This window comes from Rhinichthys klamathensis, unplaced genomic scaffold (assembly GCF_029890125.1).
Source record: "Rhinichthys klamathensis goyatoka isolate OS25496 unplaced genomic scaffold, OSU_Roscu_1.1 h1tg000088l_1, whole genome shotgun sequence".
Taxonomy (NCBI): domain Eukaryota; kingdom Metazoa; phylum Chordata; class Actinopteri; order Cypriniformes; family Leuciscidae; genus Rhinichthys; species Rhinichthys klamathensis.
In genome coordinates, this window is record NW_026606628.1 from 498,625 (window position 1) to 517,437 (window position 18,813).

General features: G+C 37.6%; 1 protein-coding gene across 2 annotated transcripts; it reads right to left on the reverse strand.

The window, feature by feature from the left end:
* Nucleotides 1-140: 140 nt before the first annotated feature.
* On the reverse strand, nt 141-18,195 carry mpp4a (MAGUK p55 scaffold protein 4a). 2 transcript variants are annotated; one of them, XM_056251703.1, is made up of 21 exons: nt 17,646-18,181; nt 17,069-17,157; nt 16,754-16,881; nt 16,524-16,601; nt 16,097-16,180; nt 14,930-15,061; nt 8,336-8,417; nt 7,749-7,834; nt 7,543-7,614; nt 6,697-6,893; nt 6,544-6,602; nt 5,944-5,961; nt 5,111-5,149; nt 4,454-4,471; nt 3,314-3,361; nt 3,051-3,224; nt 2,640-2,720; nt 1,568-1,661; nt 1,345-1,453; nt 1,117-1,251; nt 141-981 (listed from the first exon to the last, which is right to left on the reverse strand). In XM_056251703.1, the coding sequence occupies exons 2-21, from the start codon at nt 17,121-17,123 to the stop codon at nt 793-795; spliced, it is 1,878 nt and encodes a 625-aa protein (XP_056107678.1). In that variant the 5' UTR covers nt 17,124-17,157; nt 17,646-18,181; the 3' UTR covers nt 141-792. The 2 variants fall into 2 exon arrangements, with proteins under 2 accessions (XP_056107678.1, XP_056107679.1); XM_056251704.1 differs by lacking the exons at nt 141-981; nt 1,117-1,251; nt 1,345-1,453; ... (10 more) ...; nt 7,749-7,834; nt 8,336-8,417 and adding exons at nt 8,899-9,788; nt 9,896-10,181 and having other exon boundaries at nt 17,646-18,195.
* Nucleotides 18,196-18,813: the final 618 nt, after the last annotated feature.

Sequence of the window (18,813 nt, forward strand, 5' to 3'; positions counted from 1 at the left end):
AAAACCTCTTATCTACACACCAGTAAGTAACTACAATTGTTACATCATACACATTTATCCAGCATGTTCAATTAATTCGTACAATAAAACACATAGTAGGCAACACAAAGTAATCGAAACAAATAAGTACACTCTCAGTGTTCATTTTTAAAATGGATTTATTTTTGAAAAGAGATCCATTTTTCTCAATATATAAAACTGTTAAGATGGCATGCCAACAAAATAGGTATAGCCTAATAATGATATGATAAGAGATGCTTAATGAATGACAGGAAGAGCAGATTCATAAATATCTCAAAAATGAGTTAAAATGTCTTTGGTATATTCTTTAAAACATCAACAACAAAAACAATATTTTCCTCCATCCAGTAGGCTAGTTTTAAACATTAAAAAATGTATTGAAAACCAAGGCTTCTGTTTATAAATAAAGACATAATCTACCACACCACAAAATGTTTATTGGAAAAGGCTAAACGATTTATCTAGACAAAAAATAAAGTTGGAGAAACAACCGCATGTGACTGTTCTTGTTAGACAAAAATTTATTGCATTTACATTTCTTCATGTAGCTAACACTTTTTTTTTTTTTAAGTTCTTCTACGCCAGTGTAAACAGTTTAAATCACCAGAATAAAACTATAGATCTCAAGATAGATACAATTTAGATCTAGTGAAACCATGGATTTTACTCAAGGACTAAACTACACACAAAGGCATTCGCTTTTTTTGAAATTCAGTTATTTTACATTCGTTATAACGATTAAAAAAATTCCCTGCTTTGTTCTAATGTGTGTCATGGATGAACAGGAACAAACCAGCTGGCAGGAACCCACTGTGGTTCTTCTTGAGCATGTTGTATAGCTGTGAACAGATCCATGCATGAATCTTGCAGATCATCGTTCACAATCACGCAGTCAAAGAACTGACGGTACTTGCCCTCCATGGCCCTGCTTGCTTCCTCGATCTCCTCAAAGTCTTTATCCTGAGAAAACCAAGAGGAAAATGTTGCATTACAATCAAAATGCATGAACACACTCTTTTCCTTCTGTACATAGAAGCTTATCGATCTATTATCAGAAAGAAATGTACCACAAGAAATATCAAATGCATATCTTACATGAAAGTATCTCTTAATGTAGCTGTTGGCAAGAAAATGTGGGTCTTTTCTTGTTTGCCTCATGCATTCAGGGGATGGAGGCCGCACAAATATGATGTAGGGCTTCAGCTTCTTGGTTCTGACTGAATTAATGCACTGGAATAAACAGAGACATGCGTGTGCGTTACTGTTTGCAACCTTACTAATGACAAAAACATAAGTTTGGGTTTGATAAATAAAATGACTTACATTAGGTTCAAGGTCAATAACACATATTTTCCCATTGTCCAAAACATCTTTGACTGAGTCTAAGCTGGTGCCGTACATGTGTCCATTATCCTCTCCATACTCGAGGAATCTTGACATTGTTAAAAACACACACACACACACATAAAAAAAAGTTAAATCACAAGACCAGATCATCAATTACATGTGTTTTTTTAAGTATTTAAAACATAAAAGATAAGATTACTTGTGATTAACCACCATGTACGCAAACATTTCCTTGGGCACAAAGTGATATTCACGGCCATTCTTCTCACCCATATTTTGGGGCCGTGTTGTGTCTGGAGAAAAACAAGAGACATGTTGTAACTTCAGACTGTTTTGTTAAATAATGTAAGGTGCTGTAAGCAATTTTAGGCGATCACGTGGCCTCTCTCCAAAACCCAGCCCTCCAAACTATGGCTGAATCCGAAACCGCCCCCTATACCCTCAAATAGGGCGTTATTTGAGGGGACAGCCATTTGTAGTGGTGTCCGAAACCATAGTGGACGTTATTGAGTGCACTTATTCAATCCCACATTGCACTGCAATAACGAGTGTACAACCGATGTATTGTACACGCAACGAATGTCCGAATTCACATTCACTCCTTCAAGTGAGCAGTATTAGTGGACTCATGTAGTGAATGAGGGTTTAGGGGGCGATTTCGGATTCAGCCTATATGTTTAGATTAGCTTACTACTCTTTGCATTTCTGCAGTATATAAATGTTTACTGTGCATACACAGTATGCAAACTTGGATTGGACTATGCATGGAATACCCAGATGACCTACTATTTGCACCAAAATGAGATGTGGTATACGACATGAAATGCTGTGTGACGAATGAACTTAACTTTGACAGTTTCTACTATTACATCTGCCGAGACTAATTATAAAAAGTGTTGATTACAACATTATATTTTAGATCTATTCCCATTGCATAATAAGTTTCAGCGCTGAGCATTGTAACCTATCCGTCAAGTCTGTTGAGCACAAGAATGCAATGATCTCGCCAATGCAACTCAATTTCATCATATCCAGCACGATGCAACACAATGTAAATAAGAGATCCATTGTGCAGCGTAGACAGCTTCATTGATTGATACAGGATTTTTGAGTCCATCCATGACCCCTTTAAAATAATGGCAGCCACAGTTTTTATTTTGACATCTCAGTGATATTCGAGGGTAGTAGGGACATTATTTGCATGATATTCCCAAAAACTTGCTTATAACACCTTTAAGTCATAGATTAAAGGGACCAAATAGGCCACATACGAGATATTGGTCCCTGGTACGTATTAGGGTTGATTTTGATTAGCCTCCTGCGCAATTCATTTACACCAACTCCCGATGGACCTGTGGAAAACATGGAAAAGCATTAAGGCACATGTATAAAACTCCGGTCATGGAGGGCCACTGTCCTGCAGAGTTTAGCTCCAACCTGCTCCAAAACACCAGCCTGGAAGTTTCTAGTAATTCTGAAGACCTTGATTAGCTGGATCAGGTGTGTTTAATTAGGGTTGAAGCTAAACTCTCCAGGGCTGTGGCACTCCAGGAACTGAGTTTGACAACCCTGCATTAAGGCATTAATGGGTCAAACTCAGATCAATCAATCCCAAATGATAGTTACTGTCAGTTCATCTATAGGTATGACTGTTAAGACGTGTATAACTTAGGGGACCCTACCAATGAGCACAATGAGACGAGGGGGGTCGTCTATGTGGCGCTGGTAGTGGACCACCTCTTCATAGAGGTTGGCTGAAGTGTTATGGCAGATGCCGACTCCGCAGGAATAACACGACGGCTTTTGTCTAAGGTACGATTTCCTCCTCCACACACGCAGACTGTGCCGGAACCCCGCTGTTTCAAACAATTCACTTTTCATATGTGTATGGGTTTATATGATCCAAAATGGAAATTTACCATGTACATTCATTTAGATTTCATACCTATGTATAAGCCCTGCATGTGTTCACCATTCTCACCCTCCTCTGAAACTGGACAAAACATACAGTTGATCAATGAAAAGACAAAAGAGAAGGACTACACGTCATAATAACAAATCAGAGATCACAGAAAGGTGATTTCATCATAAGCACATTTCATTATTTGTCAGTTTTATCAACTACTGCCAATGTCAGTAAATAAATATATATATTATGCATATTAAATACATGGGTAAATTTCGTGGTAGACACAACCCCCTTAAAAGGTAACACTCCACTTTAGACATTCTACTAACTATAAGTAACTTTGGAACTACATGTCAACTACCAGTCATTAGAGTATCAGTAGACTGTCTGCTAAATGTCTGCAAACACTTTATCGTGATGGTCCTCTAACATACATTCTACTGACTATAAGTAACTTTGCAACTACATGTCAACTTAACAACAGTCTACTAAAACTCAAATGAGAGTTAGTTGGCATGTAGTTGCAAATTAATGAGAGTAAGTTGACATGTAGTCTCAGCTGTCAGACGTTTGATGCATAAGGCACACAAAATGGGAAACACTTCAGGAGTTTCGAAGTCGTCATCTGATTGGTTGAGTTCTACAGGAGTTCCAGGATACGTGTGTCGCATTCTTTAACAGTCCGCCTGGAACCAAAGCCTTTGTGATGTCAAACCCCCTCATGGAAGAAGAAAGATGCAGGGTGTACAACTGTGACAAGGAACGCTCATCAGAATCAGCTAAATGCTGAATTTTCAAAAGTATGTAAAAATTTGCAGCATCATTGTTGCAGTAAACTTGCACAACTTTCTTGAATGAATAATTTATTAGATGCATGCCAGTCTGTTACCGTAGGCACTTTACATGTTCACGTCACTAAACATGACACGGAACAAAACAAACTGTGATTGGTTGCTTTACATGTCGGTCAGACGTCCTCTTGGCCGGTCCTTGGCCAATGAAAGCTGAGAAGTCCAGACCTTCTGCCGTCAGTCTGAAGGTCTGGCTACGCAAGACTAGTTGACATGTAGTTGCAAAGTTACTTATAGTAGAATGTCTAAAGTGGAACATCAAAACAAAGAGTAGCTATTCTCTCATTCAATGAAATGGCTCTTTCCTCAGAAAAGACTTACCTACCGAACTCAAAATCTTCATCTGTAAAAACAAATAAATTAAATGAAAATTTGTGCTAAAATTGTTCATACAGCCCATTATATTTACTATAAAATATTATATTTATAAAAAAAATCTAACTTTATTTCTTGCGATTCCAATTTTGAGTTAAAGGGATAGTTCACCCAAAAATGAAAATTCTGTCATAATTTACTCACCCTCAAGTTGTTTCAAACCTGTATGAGTTTCTTTCTTCTGCTGAACACAAAAGAAGATATTTTAAAGAATGTTGGTGAACAGACAGTTGCTGGACCCCATTGACTTCCATAGTAGGAAAAAAAGATACTATGGAAGTCAATGGGGTCCAGCAACTGTCTGTTCACCAACATTCTTCAAAATATCTTCTTTTGTGTTCAGCAGAAGAAAGAAACTCATACAGGTTTGAAACAACTTGAGGGTGAGTAAATTATGACAGAATTTTCATTTTTGGGTGAACTATCCCTTTAAAATAGCAATTCTTAGTTTTTTTCTCAGAATTGCAAGTTTACAATTCAGAGTTTTGTGCTCAGAATTCTGAAATGTAAACTCATAAAAGTCGCAATGGAAGTTTTTATTTTCATATATTTCCACACAGCATAATAAGTTAAATAAATGAAGACATGTATTGGGTGGGATAATCACCTGTTTCAATGTATTTGATCTCATCTGTTACCTCTTCTCCTTTAAAACAAAGAGAGTTACTCTCAACACACTCACCCAGCACTACACAGTTAATACAAATGTTTACATGTGGTTAACCAATATAATCAACATGAAATCACAACTGGCCCTATTTACAGGGGTTGGGAAAATGAAACTAAAAGACCTGGTTTTCCGCCACAATAATTTATTAGTGGTTCGTCCTACGTGGCAGGTGGTATGCCAACATTACCCTGCATACCATAGCTCCTGATACATCCCAGAGACTTGCTGTCCTGGTCACGGATGAGCCAGCGAGACACGCACTCTACAATTTGTCCTCTTTTGAACTATGAAATGTCTCCCATTATGTTGTGGGGATTGCAATATTTTATGAACAGCTGTGTTATTGCTCTGCTAATTCAACCTTCACACTCTGCTCTTACTGATAGAATGTAAAATTAGCGAATATTGGCCACCAGGCCGTGCATATATATGCTAGTGTTTAAGTTTCATTGTCCAAACCCTGTACTTCATGCACATCCATTAACAGATAGAAACAAATCACACCCTTGATTTTTCCTTGTTGGATATTCTGTTTCATGCAGAAATCCATCACATATGGAACATTGAACAATTATGATTATGCAAACTGTGAACTCAATAGTGAAGATTTTATATTTATAGCAATATCAGTGACATATGCACCATATTTCAAAGAGCTTAAAGTATATTAAATATTGAACACATGGTCTAAACTCTGACTATAAATTAAAACACACTATAAACATAAGCTAACACAAAAAACAAAGGGAAAGACAGAAAAAGATACATACCAACATCACCCGGGCTCACTTTAGATGTCAAATAAAAGAAAACAACAAAGAATTAGACTTAATAAAGAAAGATTGTGTATTAATAATATGAATGCAACATGGTGGGTAATCATATGAAAAGACCACTATTACTGCATCGTACCATTCTTTCATACTATTTTTTTCCTCTGGTGTCAACTTGTATATGTAAACATGACTTTTGTTTTATTTATGATGACTCTCTCTGACTCTTAGATCATATAAAAAGGCTGTTTTTGCTACTGTGCATTCAAAACATTTCAAAACACTTGTTTCAGATTCCCCTGAAGGATATGCAGAAGAATCCTAACATCTGGTGTTTAGAAATAATAGCATCTAATACTTCTTAATTCTCCTTAATTGTTGAGCGTAAGGAGGACAGGACTAGTCAATCGTCATGAAGGAAGGATCATGCCAAGAAAAGCTCACTTTCAAGCTTCTTTACAGTAATTAGATCAGGGTGAAGAGAGGGCAGGGATAAGAGGCTTATGATGCCAACCAACATCTTAAAGAGAGCACAGAAGTTCATACATCTGTGTGTGTGTGTGTGTGTGTGTCTGTATGTATGTGTTGTTAACGTACAGGGTCTGATGCAGGTGTGAGCTTGATAAGGTTGGGACCACCACAACTCCCTTTGCTTACTGCAAAAAAAAAAAGGAAATACAATTTTTATCTTGCTTAAAAATGTATCAATGACATAATTTTGAAAGAAATTGAGCAAAATTCCAAACTGACGATCTGAACTGGTTAGTGGAGGGGATGAGGCCACAACACAATGAGGCACTGTGGAGTTTCCTGGCCTGCCACCATCGGATGTCCCTCTGGTCTACTATCTCCAGCAAGTCTCCTTTACTAAAGGCCATTCCTGCATCTGGGCAGGGGATCGCAGGGTCCTGCAGAGGACTGTAATCCACCATGGCTCTCACATACAGCTAATGGGAGACAGAGACAATCACTTCATACATTTTTTTTAACCTGTTTAATAAGCCATATTTTAAACACAGAAAGGGAACTCAGTATACTGTATATAGTGAGTATTTATTAAATGCATTACAATGCCAGTCAAAAGTTTGGAATAATTAAGATTTTTTTAAATGTTTTTTTTTTTTTAAATCATATTTGAATGTCTTTTAAAATGTTATTTCTGTGATGGCAAAGCTGAATTTTCAGCATCATTACTCCAGTCTTCAGTGTCACATGGTCCTTCAGAAATCATTCCAATATGTTGATTTGATGCATTTTTTTCGGGAATAAAAAGTTCAATGACCAACATGTATTTGAAATATATATCTTTTGTAACATTATATTATGTTTTTACTGTCACTTTGATGAATTTAATGGATCATTGCTAAATAAAAGTATTATTTTTTTTTAAATTATAAATATTTAAAATATATTAAAATAGAAAACAGTCATTTTAAATTGTAATAATATTTCTTTGTCTTTACTGTATTTTTGATCAAATAAATGCAGCCTTGGTGAACATAACAGACTTCTTTCAAAAACATTAAAAAATCATAATAATTCCAAAACGTTTGACTAGTGGTGTACCGGTATTTAAAATATTTACAGTGCACTTACTGTTGCTCGGCGGTTGATGGGTTGTGGTGAATTAGGGATCACTTTAAAAATAATATTTCCCTGAGATCTCACCTGTGAAAGTGTGGGAGACTGCATGAATGGATACGATCATTATAAGAGTAAGAAAGATTTGAAAGTCTTAGATATTCTGGAATGGGGGAGAGTGGGGAAGGATATAAGAAACACAGAAGAAGATTTGAGCTTACCAGAATCTGAATGACGTGCTCGGGCTGCAGTCTTTGCACTTTCTGTCCATTCACTTCCACCAGCTTGTCACCAGGATGAAGAAGTCCTAAAAGACAAGCGCGCACCCACACACACACACACAAAAGAGACTATTATTAGAGTCTACTATTAGAGTCTAATACTTTCATACAACATCAAAATGGCTCAGAAATACACACTTTACCTTTAAACTTTAAAATTCGAACAATTCATGTTTAAATTTAAAAATATATATTTTTAAATTTATTTCTTAAATAATCCTCATAGTTCTTAAACAACTTGATCTTTCGGTAAAATGAAAGGAAAAACTATGCTGGACTTCTCCAATCATTTAGTCAACCTAAACTCCGCCCGCTTCTTACAATTGACCGCAAGCTTGCATTCAGATCTGATCCAATCAACAACCGATGGGTAGAGCCAAGTCCCCGTCATACATGTTTTCTTTTTTGATAATTCATTTCACTCAGATGTATGCCTCAATAAGGAAGAAATTATATGACTTGAACCAACGTAACTCTTGCTAAGTATGAGCTCAAAGAACAAAAATTGTATGACTACCAACACTCACCACTGCGATCTGCCAGTCCTCCATGTATCACCCTTGCAATAAAGATGTTCCCTGTTTTCTCATCCTTCCTAATAGTTGCCCCCTAAAAATGGGAAAACAGACAAGAATGGTCAACCAGTTTGTTGTCAATGACTGCAGGTGTCACGTGGTGATTCACACAGAGGATCTTACAGCTGCACGTGAGTGGAGGAAGGCTGTGGGTGCAATGGAGGTCAGGTTATGTGGAAATATTAGGAAGACGGACACTACAGAAATGAGATTGCAGAATGCAGTCAACTCAAACAGAAACATGCCTGACTTGACCTAAACTAAAAGTTTGATAGAGGTCAAAGAGGAACTTAAGAGTTTCAGAAGTTTAGGGAAAGACACGTAGGACTGATAAATAAGCTTCAGATGAAGAATTAAGTGTTTACTTTGAAGGCAAGGAATCTTGGTACTCTTGAACAATGTTAACAAACACAAATGAATGAATCGTTCCATGGGTCTTGAGTGTAGATGGGATGAACAAGAGATACAAATGAGAACAAGATGAAGGAATTGCCTGTTTGTTGTGTAGCTCCACTGTAGTGAACAATTTCATCGCCCCATCCAGTAAAATCAAAACCAGCAAATTCAGCAAAGAGCAATGTTAGTAGAGAGAAGTGGGAAAGCAGTCACTCTTATTTCCTCATCTTTGACTTTTTCTTCTTGCTAGAGAGGCAAAGGATTTTTTCACAGTCATCATTTGGACTGGAAGCCATCAAAACATTTGAAAGGGAAGTCTGTCCAGTTTTACTTCCTGGTGTTACAGACCTATTTCTGGTCTGGTTTGATGAAGACTTGCACGATGAGTTGCACTGTGGTGCTACATGAGGAACATCCATGCTACAGCTGGGAGAAGAGGAGGAAAACGACGATGCGGTTGAGGATGAAGACGACGAGAAGGAGCGTGAGACACGAGGAGTGTTGCTGAAAGATTTCTTGGCTGGCAATATCGGCTGGCAGGGCGAGTAGGTGCAGGCTGTTTTTGAGACATGTTGGGGTCTGAAAGGATGTGCCACTTCTGGAGACTTGCTGGTGATAATAAGTCCCTGCAGTTTGTCCACCACTTCCACCAACAGACTCAACGCCTGGGCGTTTTCCTCCACGCTGTCCGTCATTCTCTCTGTTACCGCCACCATCTTCTGCCTGAGATCTCGAGCGTCACTAGTACTAGGGTCTATACTGCTGGCAACAGTATGGACGGTGGACCTCAGATCATCCAGGCTGTGTTGCTTCGTGAACACCGGAGCTGGATGAGAAGAGCGGGTGGTGTCTATGGAGTACTGGCGTTGAAGCAGAGGGCTGGAGGGGGCTGTCTGGGAATGGAGGCCACATCCAGATGGGCAGCATGTGCGCGGGTACACTAGAGATGAGGCGGTACAAGCCGTGCATGTATGGTGTTGATCTTCAACTAGTCCATCTGTACAGTTCTCTTCAAGTTATGAAGGACAAAACAGGATAGATTAATTTGGTTTCAGAATTAAAGAGAGTAACACAGTGTTTGGCCTCGTCAGGCCATCAGTACATGATGACCCTTACCCATAATCACAGAGTCATAAACGGCCGGAGCGGACAGGTTTAGACCTCCTCCCGAGAGATGGGCAGTTTGGCAGCACAGGTTGCAGCTCCCGGTGGACTGGTACCTGGGCAGTAAGTGTGGCTGTCCTGGGGGTATGGAGGACAGCAGACCTGTGGAGGATGACAGGCCACCTGCAGACCCCAGGAGACTCTGTTCCCCTGAGCCGAAACGCCTGGCTAAAGCCAGTTTCTCCACTGTTAGTCGCCTAAGGCTCTTCCAGTAACTGGGTTTCCCCTCTCTGACACTCTTATAAGTGAGAGAACAGGATGGAAGTGTTAACCGACAAACATTAAGCCAAGAAAAGCTTAGGGATCTTACAATATAGATCAAATAAAAGTCAAGTAAAACCGCATTAAGGTGTGAACCGAAGCCATTATCTGTACATGTATCTGTATCTGTTACAATTACAAAATGATCTGTATCTTAATTCAGATGGAACCAGATGTAGGCAGGGTTTAAACCTGAAGTTAAAGCTACATTTCTTGTTTAAAGGGCTAAAAGGCTTTATTTTGCAATAACAACCACCTGGATGTACGTACACTATACCAACTATTACATAGCTATCTGCCACAAAAGTGAAAAATTGGATGCGAAATAAAACTCAAAGCTTAAAGCTGCAGTCTGTAGTTTTTCCTCTTTGTCGCCATCTCTGTTCGAAATCTGCAATTGTAGTTATACGCGGAATAATCAACTTTACGTGGGTTGTGCCTCGGCACAGCGCGGATGAATCCAATGTTTTGAGGAGAATGTGCGGCTGTCCGTCGCTGCGCCGGTGTGGATACTGGCATTCAGAATCACAGATTCTACTTTTTGGAAGTATGACCAACATAAGAATTTTCACCGGAAAAAGTACATCTGAACAAGTAAGTAACATCCACTTTTGTTCTGACCAACTAAGGGGGAAAAAGCATTGCAGTAAATCGCGCTGATTGAATCTAACGATCGACCACTCCGAAGTCCGAACGAAGTCTTTTGCATTTTACAACGGGTGAATCTCCAGTTGTCGCTGGTGATTGTCATTTGAACCTTTCTGGATCCGCCATCAAATTGATAAGTTTAATTATATCAAGTGCTGTGAGAAAAGGCTATAAATCTCCACCTCCAACATCCTCACACGCAATATAGCCTACTAGCCGAGACTCCTTCTTTATGTGTACAGATGTGACGTAATGACGCAAAGACATGCTCGAATTTCCCTCGGAAATTCACCAGTACCACTGGAATTAAAAACATTATTACAACAAGCTTACCGTTTTGAATCGAGCTAAGGCAAGCATAGAGTTTTGAACACTGGCTGGTTATGTACTTGCTCAAAAATTTATTTTGGATAATTTTCAACCCAAAAAAGTGACGGACTGGAGCTTTAATTGAAGAAAAACAGTTCCTAGCAAGCAGATTTGAGCCTAGGGGATCAAACAAGTATAAACAAGATGAACATGGGATAATGCACAGTCATACTACTTATTACACTGCTTTTCACCAAATAAATAATTACATGGTCATGGAATATTGATTTTGAGTTGAAATACCTTAAAATATCGGATTATTATCTAACAATCGATTACAGTATACTAAACAATAATTCTGACAACAGGATGGACATTACAACAATTTTACAGTACTATTAATACTGAAGTCCTCCTGATTTCATTCATAATGTCCACACTTTTGTCATAATGGTTTTGGACTCACCATAGCATATTAATCTTAAATATGGTCATTAAAAGCATTGCTCTATCCTTCTGCTTGTTGGACAATCAGTCAAACAAATATTTTTTTCCTTTATTTACTAAAATTCATTATTCAAGTCATTATTCATGCCTTTAAAAGGATAGTTCACCTAAAAAAGAACCAGACAGTTGACGGCACCCATTGAGTTCCACAGCTTTTTTTTCTACTATGGAAGTCAATGGGTGCCGTCAACTGTCAGGTTACCTACATTCTTTAACCTGTTAAGCTTCAAGCCCATTTATGAAAAATCCCCAGATATGGCATTCCCAAACTTAAACAGATACAGTTCATGAACCCTTTGTACTAAAAGCACAAGTAAGATCTCATTTGAAAGCTGACACCTGGAAGTTTATTGTAAATGTAGAATTAATTATTATCATAATGAAAAAAAATAGTTATAAATAGCTTCAAAGTTTTGTAAAGTTATTATACATTTATTTTTATGAAACATCTTCATGAAAATAAAATTGAAGTTGGCATTGTAGCAATCTAGAAATGCACTGCAGCTAAAGCCACATGTCTAACCATGTTATATTTAAAATCTGAAGATGATAAGTCTAAAACTCTGTATTTAGTTCAATGTTTTTCAAGATCATGTCATATGACTTTATTTTGATTAGACTGGTGTTTATTGTTTTCTTATAAGCATCTATTCAGTCTATTGCCTCTATTGTTTTGTGATGCAAAAACGAGCCCCATTCAGTCTCAGTCTCCCCTGCACATATTCACACCTCTCCAGCCAGTTTATTGCTCTAAATATGCTTTTCTTTTGTCTGCATTATAATCACTAACGACTAGCAATTCACACTGTTTCAATCCCTCATTTATTTTATAAAAGTTCTCACTTCACAGTGAAACTGTATCAAATGCCCTTTTTGAAAAACGAAACATTTCAGTAAGCATTCTTATTTAGAAAAAAATCATAAAAATTACACCGAAGTAAGGTAGCAGGTGCTCAGTACTAGCTAGCATGTTAGCTTAGCACACCATCAATACACGACAATTTATGAGAATAAAACTATGTTTGTGCTCCAACTTACTTTATAGCGCAAGTCGAGTGTTTTAAATAACTTTCTGTAATCTGATTTGGCTTCAGATAAAAAAATCAGATAGAAAATATATTATTTTATTGTATTCTGCACAATTTGAAAGTCTATCTCGATTAGCATTACATTATACATATAATCTATTATTATGAAAATACCTGACATGACTCGAAGAACACAGGTAAATCAAATATCATTGCAATCATGTTTATTGTCTTCAAAACATCTTTATCTGCACTTTACAGCGATCTCGGATAGCTTTGTTGTGGCAGGACTTCCTGAATGTCACATGATTATGGCTCTTCTTCATGTGATCCATATATGGACTTCTGTGCAAACAGCGCCCTCACTTTCAGGATGAATTGATAACACAGTACAGAGTATACAGCGCTCAAAATGATTACATCGACGCATTTGGGTATAAATTCAATAAATATTATTCCTGTCTATAGAAGTCTGATGTAAAGCTATGAGAATCTATCAATATTTCTCCAAATCTGCACATGTTTGAGCTAAAAGCCCTGAGGGACGTTGTTTTGTCAAGCGCTGTCATGACGATTGCACGGGAGTTTTTTTCTGAATGAGACCGGCTGACGCTCATAATTCATATTAAAGGTAACGACTCATTTTTTAATTTCATAACTCCTGACACAAATTAAGACATAACTGTCACTATAAGTTTCTCAGAATACAATAGTGGTCAAATACTGAATCTTGAGTCTTATATCTTTTTAATGATGTATAGTTTGTCAAGGTATAACATTAAATCTGATAGTATATTTGAACTAAATAAAAAAAAAAACGCTTCAGTGCGCCGACGCTCTGGAGACGGTTAAGAGGTTAAAGGAACACTCCGACTTTTTGAAACTTTAGCCTATTCACTTTATCCCCCAGAGTTAGATAAGTCCATACATACCTTTTTCATCTCCGTGCGTGCTGTAACGGAGTGATAACCGCAGCACCTGAGACGCGCTCTCTGCTCCTCACCACGGCGCGTCTCAGGTGCTGCGGTTATCACTCCGCCCAAGTAGCAGTGCTTCGCCTTCAGAGAATATAGTTCCCAGTATTTATACGGTTAAAATATGTCTGTGTCTCATGTGACTTTGTTTTTTGTACACTCTGTGACTATACAAATCACAACATGTAAATAGAAACATGTTTGCGTTATTTTGTCACTTATTTGGATTAGTATGCTAGCTGCAACCATTTACATCCAGTCTTTGTGCTAAGCTAGGCTAGCGGTGGGTGCGTCAAACAGACTTATAGCACGCACGGAGATGAAAAAGGTATGTATGGACTTTTCTAACTCTGGGGGATAAGGTGAATAGGCTAAAGTCCCAAAAAGTCGGAGTGTTCCTTTAAAATAACTTGTGTTCAACAGAAGAAAGGAACTCATACAGGTTTGGAACAACTTGAGGGTGAGTAAGTAATGACAACATTTTCATTTTTGAGTTAACTATCCCGTTAAGAACAAAGTATTTGATTTCGGTCACATCTCCAAGGAACACCTTTCTCCCACGCTTAATTTTAAAGTGTCCTTGTTGCAGGGTAAATATACATCTATTAGGCCAAATGACATTGCTCAAAAACTCTGAAAAGCTCTGAAAGACGCCAGTAGATACAGAAAGGGGTAACACAGTGATCCAACAAAACCCGTCTGTCAGTGCAGTGTGAATTTGCCTTAAGTAGCTACTGAATAATATTTATTGACAACATGTACTTACTATAGTGTTAGGATTAGGGTTTGGTTTAGGGTTAGTTGCAAGTAATTTTTCAAAATTCACTGTTATTACTATAGAGTACATGCAACGTAACAAGGACACTGTAAAATAAAGTGCTGACCCTTTTCCTTTCACTACACTGCACTGAAAAATAAGCAGAATTGTAGATTATAACACATCACCGTGATCATAAGAATGAACACAGTGAGGTCCAAAATCAAGGGTAGGACTGGTAGGATTTGTATGTATGTGCTAAAATAAGACTCAAACATCTGAGTTCAATAGGTTTCAAAAGCCCATTATTACGTAACAATACAGTACAACAATACAATACTTAGATAGACTACACCATAAATGAGGCAAAATACATTTAATGCCACGTACACTTTACATGATACTGCATTATAGTATGACGAGGAACATTTAAGTGGGATTATAGCTAAGCTGTTCGCTAACATATCTGAAATTGCATTTCTATTCATGATCTGATCCTCACCAGAGGCTGATTGTTCTTCACAAGGCAAACAATCCTCATGGGCTCCTCATTGTCAGGCAGTTTGTCAGGAAGGGGCGGCAACACTGGACCATAGTCCCTCTGAGCCACTGAATCATGGGCAGAGAGCAAAGCCTGGGGAGAAATGCATAATAAATGGTGTAAGTCCGTCTAATTCGAGCCAACTGCGGTCCTCGATTAGAGGTGAAGGTCTCAACGCGCGTTCCGTCTCTTCCAATGGCAAAGGGATTTTTAATTAAATGCAATACATTATCTTATGTATTAACTCGTTTCATCTGACTCCATAAAATGAAAGTGTTTTTCAATGATATCTGTGCATCATTAAGTATACGTTAATGTTTGACTATTCCTTTTAACTCCAATGAAAATAAAGTCAAAGTCTGTTATAATAATCAAATATAACCATTTATTATGTCAGGTAAATGTATTATAACAATTCCATAATCAATTGAAAGATACTCAATGAAAATCATCAAATGTTCTAGAACAAAGAGGAAAATCTTTTACCCAACATGAAATACATGAATGCTGAGTCTCGGCGACTCAGCATCCACGGGCTGATTCGAGATACAGAAAAAGCCCTGAGCTCTCGTTGCATTTTCCTTATATAGCCAGATGTAAAGCTTGAATTTAGTGGAAATTTACTGTGTTCACCCCCACCTCCCCAGACTCACTGGGGGTAGAAGAACCATTTTGCTAAGAACAGTGGAAATTAGCATTCATGAATTTACACCTTTGGGAGTGCCTAGACCACATTCCTTTGTGTGCCAGTTATTCCTAAACTCTTAAAACCCTCATTTCCTTTTGTTTTACTTATTTGGAAATGAGACATACGTACCAGCCACCCTGAGACCTTTAAAATGATACTAAACACAATAATCATTCACATTAAACCATATATATACTCTTATGTGAGTTTTAGCTGTCACTGGGTGAGAGAACGAAATGCAGACGAGGTGAGACCTTTGTCTCCGGGGAAGAGGGGGGAAGCCAAATGTTAATTTGCCAAGGTCCTTTGTCTCAATAGACCATGTGGTCAGATATTTTCTCTTCAACAAGTTTTACGGTCTTACAATGGTTAAAAAGAGTGGCCTAACAATAATAAATGTACCATATTAGCAATGAATGCAACCTGAATTAGACTCTAACCTGCATATGAGGGTATTTCAGCAAAATATAAAGTTCCTGTGCCTCAGAGGAGGGAGCAGCCAGTCCTCGCACACTGGCCATAATCTGTGGGACAGGACAATAGAAGATGATAGGATTACTTCACCCGGAAATTAAAATACTTTCATCATTTACTCACCCTCATTTATGGCTTTAGAATACGTTTAATTTAGTATAGTGCTCAAATAATCATCTACTCAACCTCACAAATGGCTTTAGAAGTCTTTTAATATACTGTAGTGCTCAAATCATCATTTACTCACCCTCATGTATGGCTTTAGAAGACATATATACTGTAGCACTCAAATCAATGGTTTCACAGTAAATGACAGAAGGTTTTATATGACATGGAAGGATCATAGATTTTCAATATCCCTCTAAAGCAGTATAATAAAAGGCCGACACTGACCTCCTGAGATAGTCTTGAGGAGTAAGGCATGTATGGTCTTGGGGCATCTCGACTGTGCAGCACCAGACACTCATATACCTATGGGAATAAAAACAAATCTTTCACATGCAAAACAGCTGCAAACTCCATAGATACAGCATTTCAGAGTCCAACAATCTGCCTGTTATAATGTCTAATAACTGTTTATTGGGGAAATGTAGTGTAAAGCTGTTTGAATGAGCATGTCTTACCCTGAGAAGAGAATAGAGCCAGGGAGCACGGAGGAGACTGTACAGAAGATCAGCACCATTAATATCTCTGTCTATGGACAGTCTCACTTCCTCTACCACTTCTGCCAAGATCTGAGCCAGACCTACATCTGAGAAAGAAAACAAGACTGAACTAAGAATGAAAAATGTACATAGAATGTGAGGTGGCTTCCAAAGGTCTGAGATTTTGCACGAATTTCAAAATTCTGTAGTATTTGATTTGCTGCTATAATTTGTGCATGCAAATACACTCCTTTAATCTAGTTAAGAGAGATGCAAGTGCCAACCAAGGCGCACCATTGTCATCATGTCCAGGGTGAGTCATTGGCTCCTCCTCCATTGATTCCCGCATGACAAGCTTCTCTGTTCATCAGATCAATGCAGCCCTATTAAACAAATCAATATCTAGAATACAAAAGTATACAGTAATCCACATTTCTGTATAAGTGAATGATAAATCATGGATTATTAGTGCAAAACTGGCAGAACCATCACACTTAGTTGGCTGCAATGTTTTAAAGAAGCAAAAAGATTACAAACATTTTAGGTTATAGCTTTAACCTGTAATTTTAATCACTTATTCATAACACCTTTAAGTGCCCCTTAAACATAGTTTAAAACATAGTTACCATATAAACTTTATTCTGGAGATATAAACAATAATGGTCAGTGTCATTTGTTACAAAGGTTATCTACAACAATAGAATTAAAACTGAAACTAAAATTGAAGTCATCTAGTAAATTAAGTGTTTACTTAATTCATTTAAAGAATGACATTTCACATTGATTGTGATCTCTGAACTGGAGTGACTCGGTATTACTAAAACAGGTCAAGAGGCCGTCATGTGAAGATTAGAGTATATGCCACACTTACCTTCTTACACTCCTCTCACGGTCTTCCTCCAAATCACACTGTCACTTCCACATCCCACGTTTAGACCAGGAGGCTATGGAGCATCTTGTCAGTTGAGCTTTATGTCAAGGTGATCTTCTGCTTCTGGCCTGCCAACATGCATGTGATTTTACTATAAAATGTCTCTAGAAACTCAGATAGTAATCCTTTTCTATCTCACTTAATCCTGCGATGGGCCGGCCTCTCTCGGTGAGCACTTCAATAGGACCGCCTGCCACTCAAAGCTTCTTATCTCCGCCTGCTTTTAGAGCTCGATAGACACACTCACACATACACAATACGGTCCTACCAACTTTACAGCTAAAATGGAAAATAAGACATGAAAAACATCACATAAATCCAAGACTTAACTCAGCCGGTGCCACAGATTTTCTCCTGACATTATCATTACATAATAGACAAAGATAAACACATTTGACAATGCCAGAGACTTAAAAATGGCAATCAAATAAATACATAGCAAATAGATAGTGGAAAACAAAACAAATCATATTTAATGAAGAAATTTGCATTTTTTTAACAGTAAAAAAATGTCAGAGCTAAAAAGCCAGGACATCACATTGCTAATGGTCACAGGAACTTGATAAATGCAATGATGATGGTCTTAAATTGAAATGTATCAACTTTTGTATATTATCTATATTATAATCAATTTATAACTATATAAGCTAGGTGAAGAAGAGGAAAACCACAACATAAGTTTCATCTCCCAATTATGCAACATTTATTAAAGTAGTCTGTCAGATAATTGTTAAAAAATTATGAAATCATTTTTTTTTTCATATGAACTCAATTCAAATGCGTTAAACAAATTCATTTTCAAGGTGACAGTAATAATTAGATCAACAATGACAGTGCAAACAATTTATCAAAACCAGTAACCTTCTGAAAACAAAACTAGCCTTTGTAAGTATAGCAGTAAAGCTGCTGTCGTATTTATGATCTTTATAAGCAATGTCTTATTAACCAGCATAGTGATGACAATGACCTAACTAGTGACAGACCGAAATATTGGGAAGGCTGATTAATCAGACAATATTTAGCCAATTTGTGATAAACAGCACCAGCCAACAATTGTTTGGTTTTCAATGAAAAAACATTAATTGTCATTAAAAACCCATTTCAGTTG

Excerpts from the sequence above, each read along its gene's own strand:
- mpp4a (XM_056251703.1), bottom strand. The coding sequence starts at position 17,123 with ATGCGGGAATCAATGGAGGAGGAGCCAATGACTCACCCTGGACATGAT. Across the intron at positions 16,882-17,068 it reads CCCTGGACATGATGACAATG|ATGTAGGTCTGGCTCAGATC; the intron begins GTGCGCCTTGGT and ends TTTCTTTCTCAG. Across the intron at positions 8,418-14,929 it reads TGAAGAACAATCAGCCTCTG|GGGGCAACTATTAGGAAGGA; the intron begins GTGAGGATCAGA and ends TCCCATTTTTAG.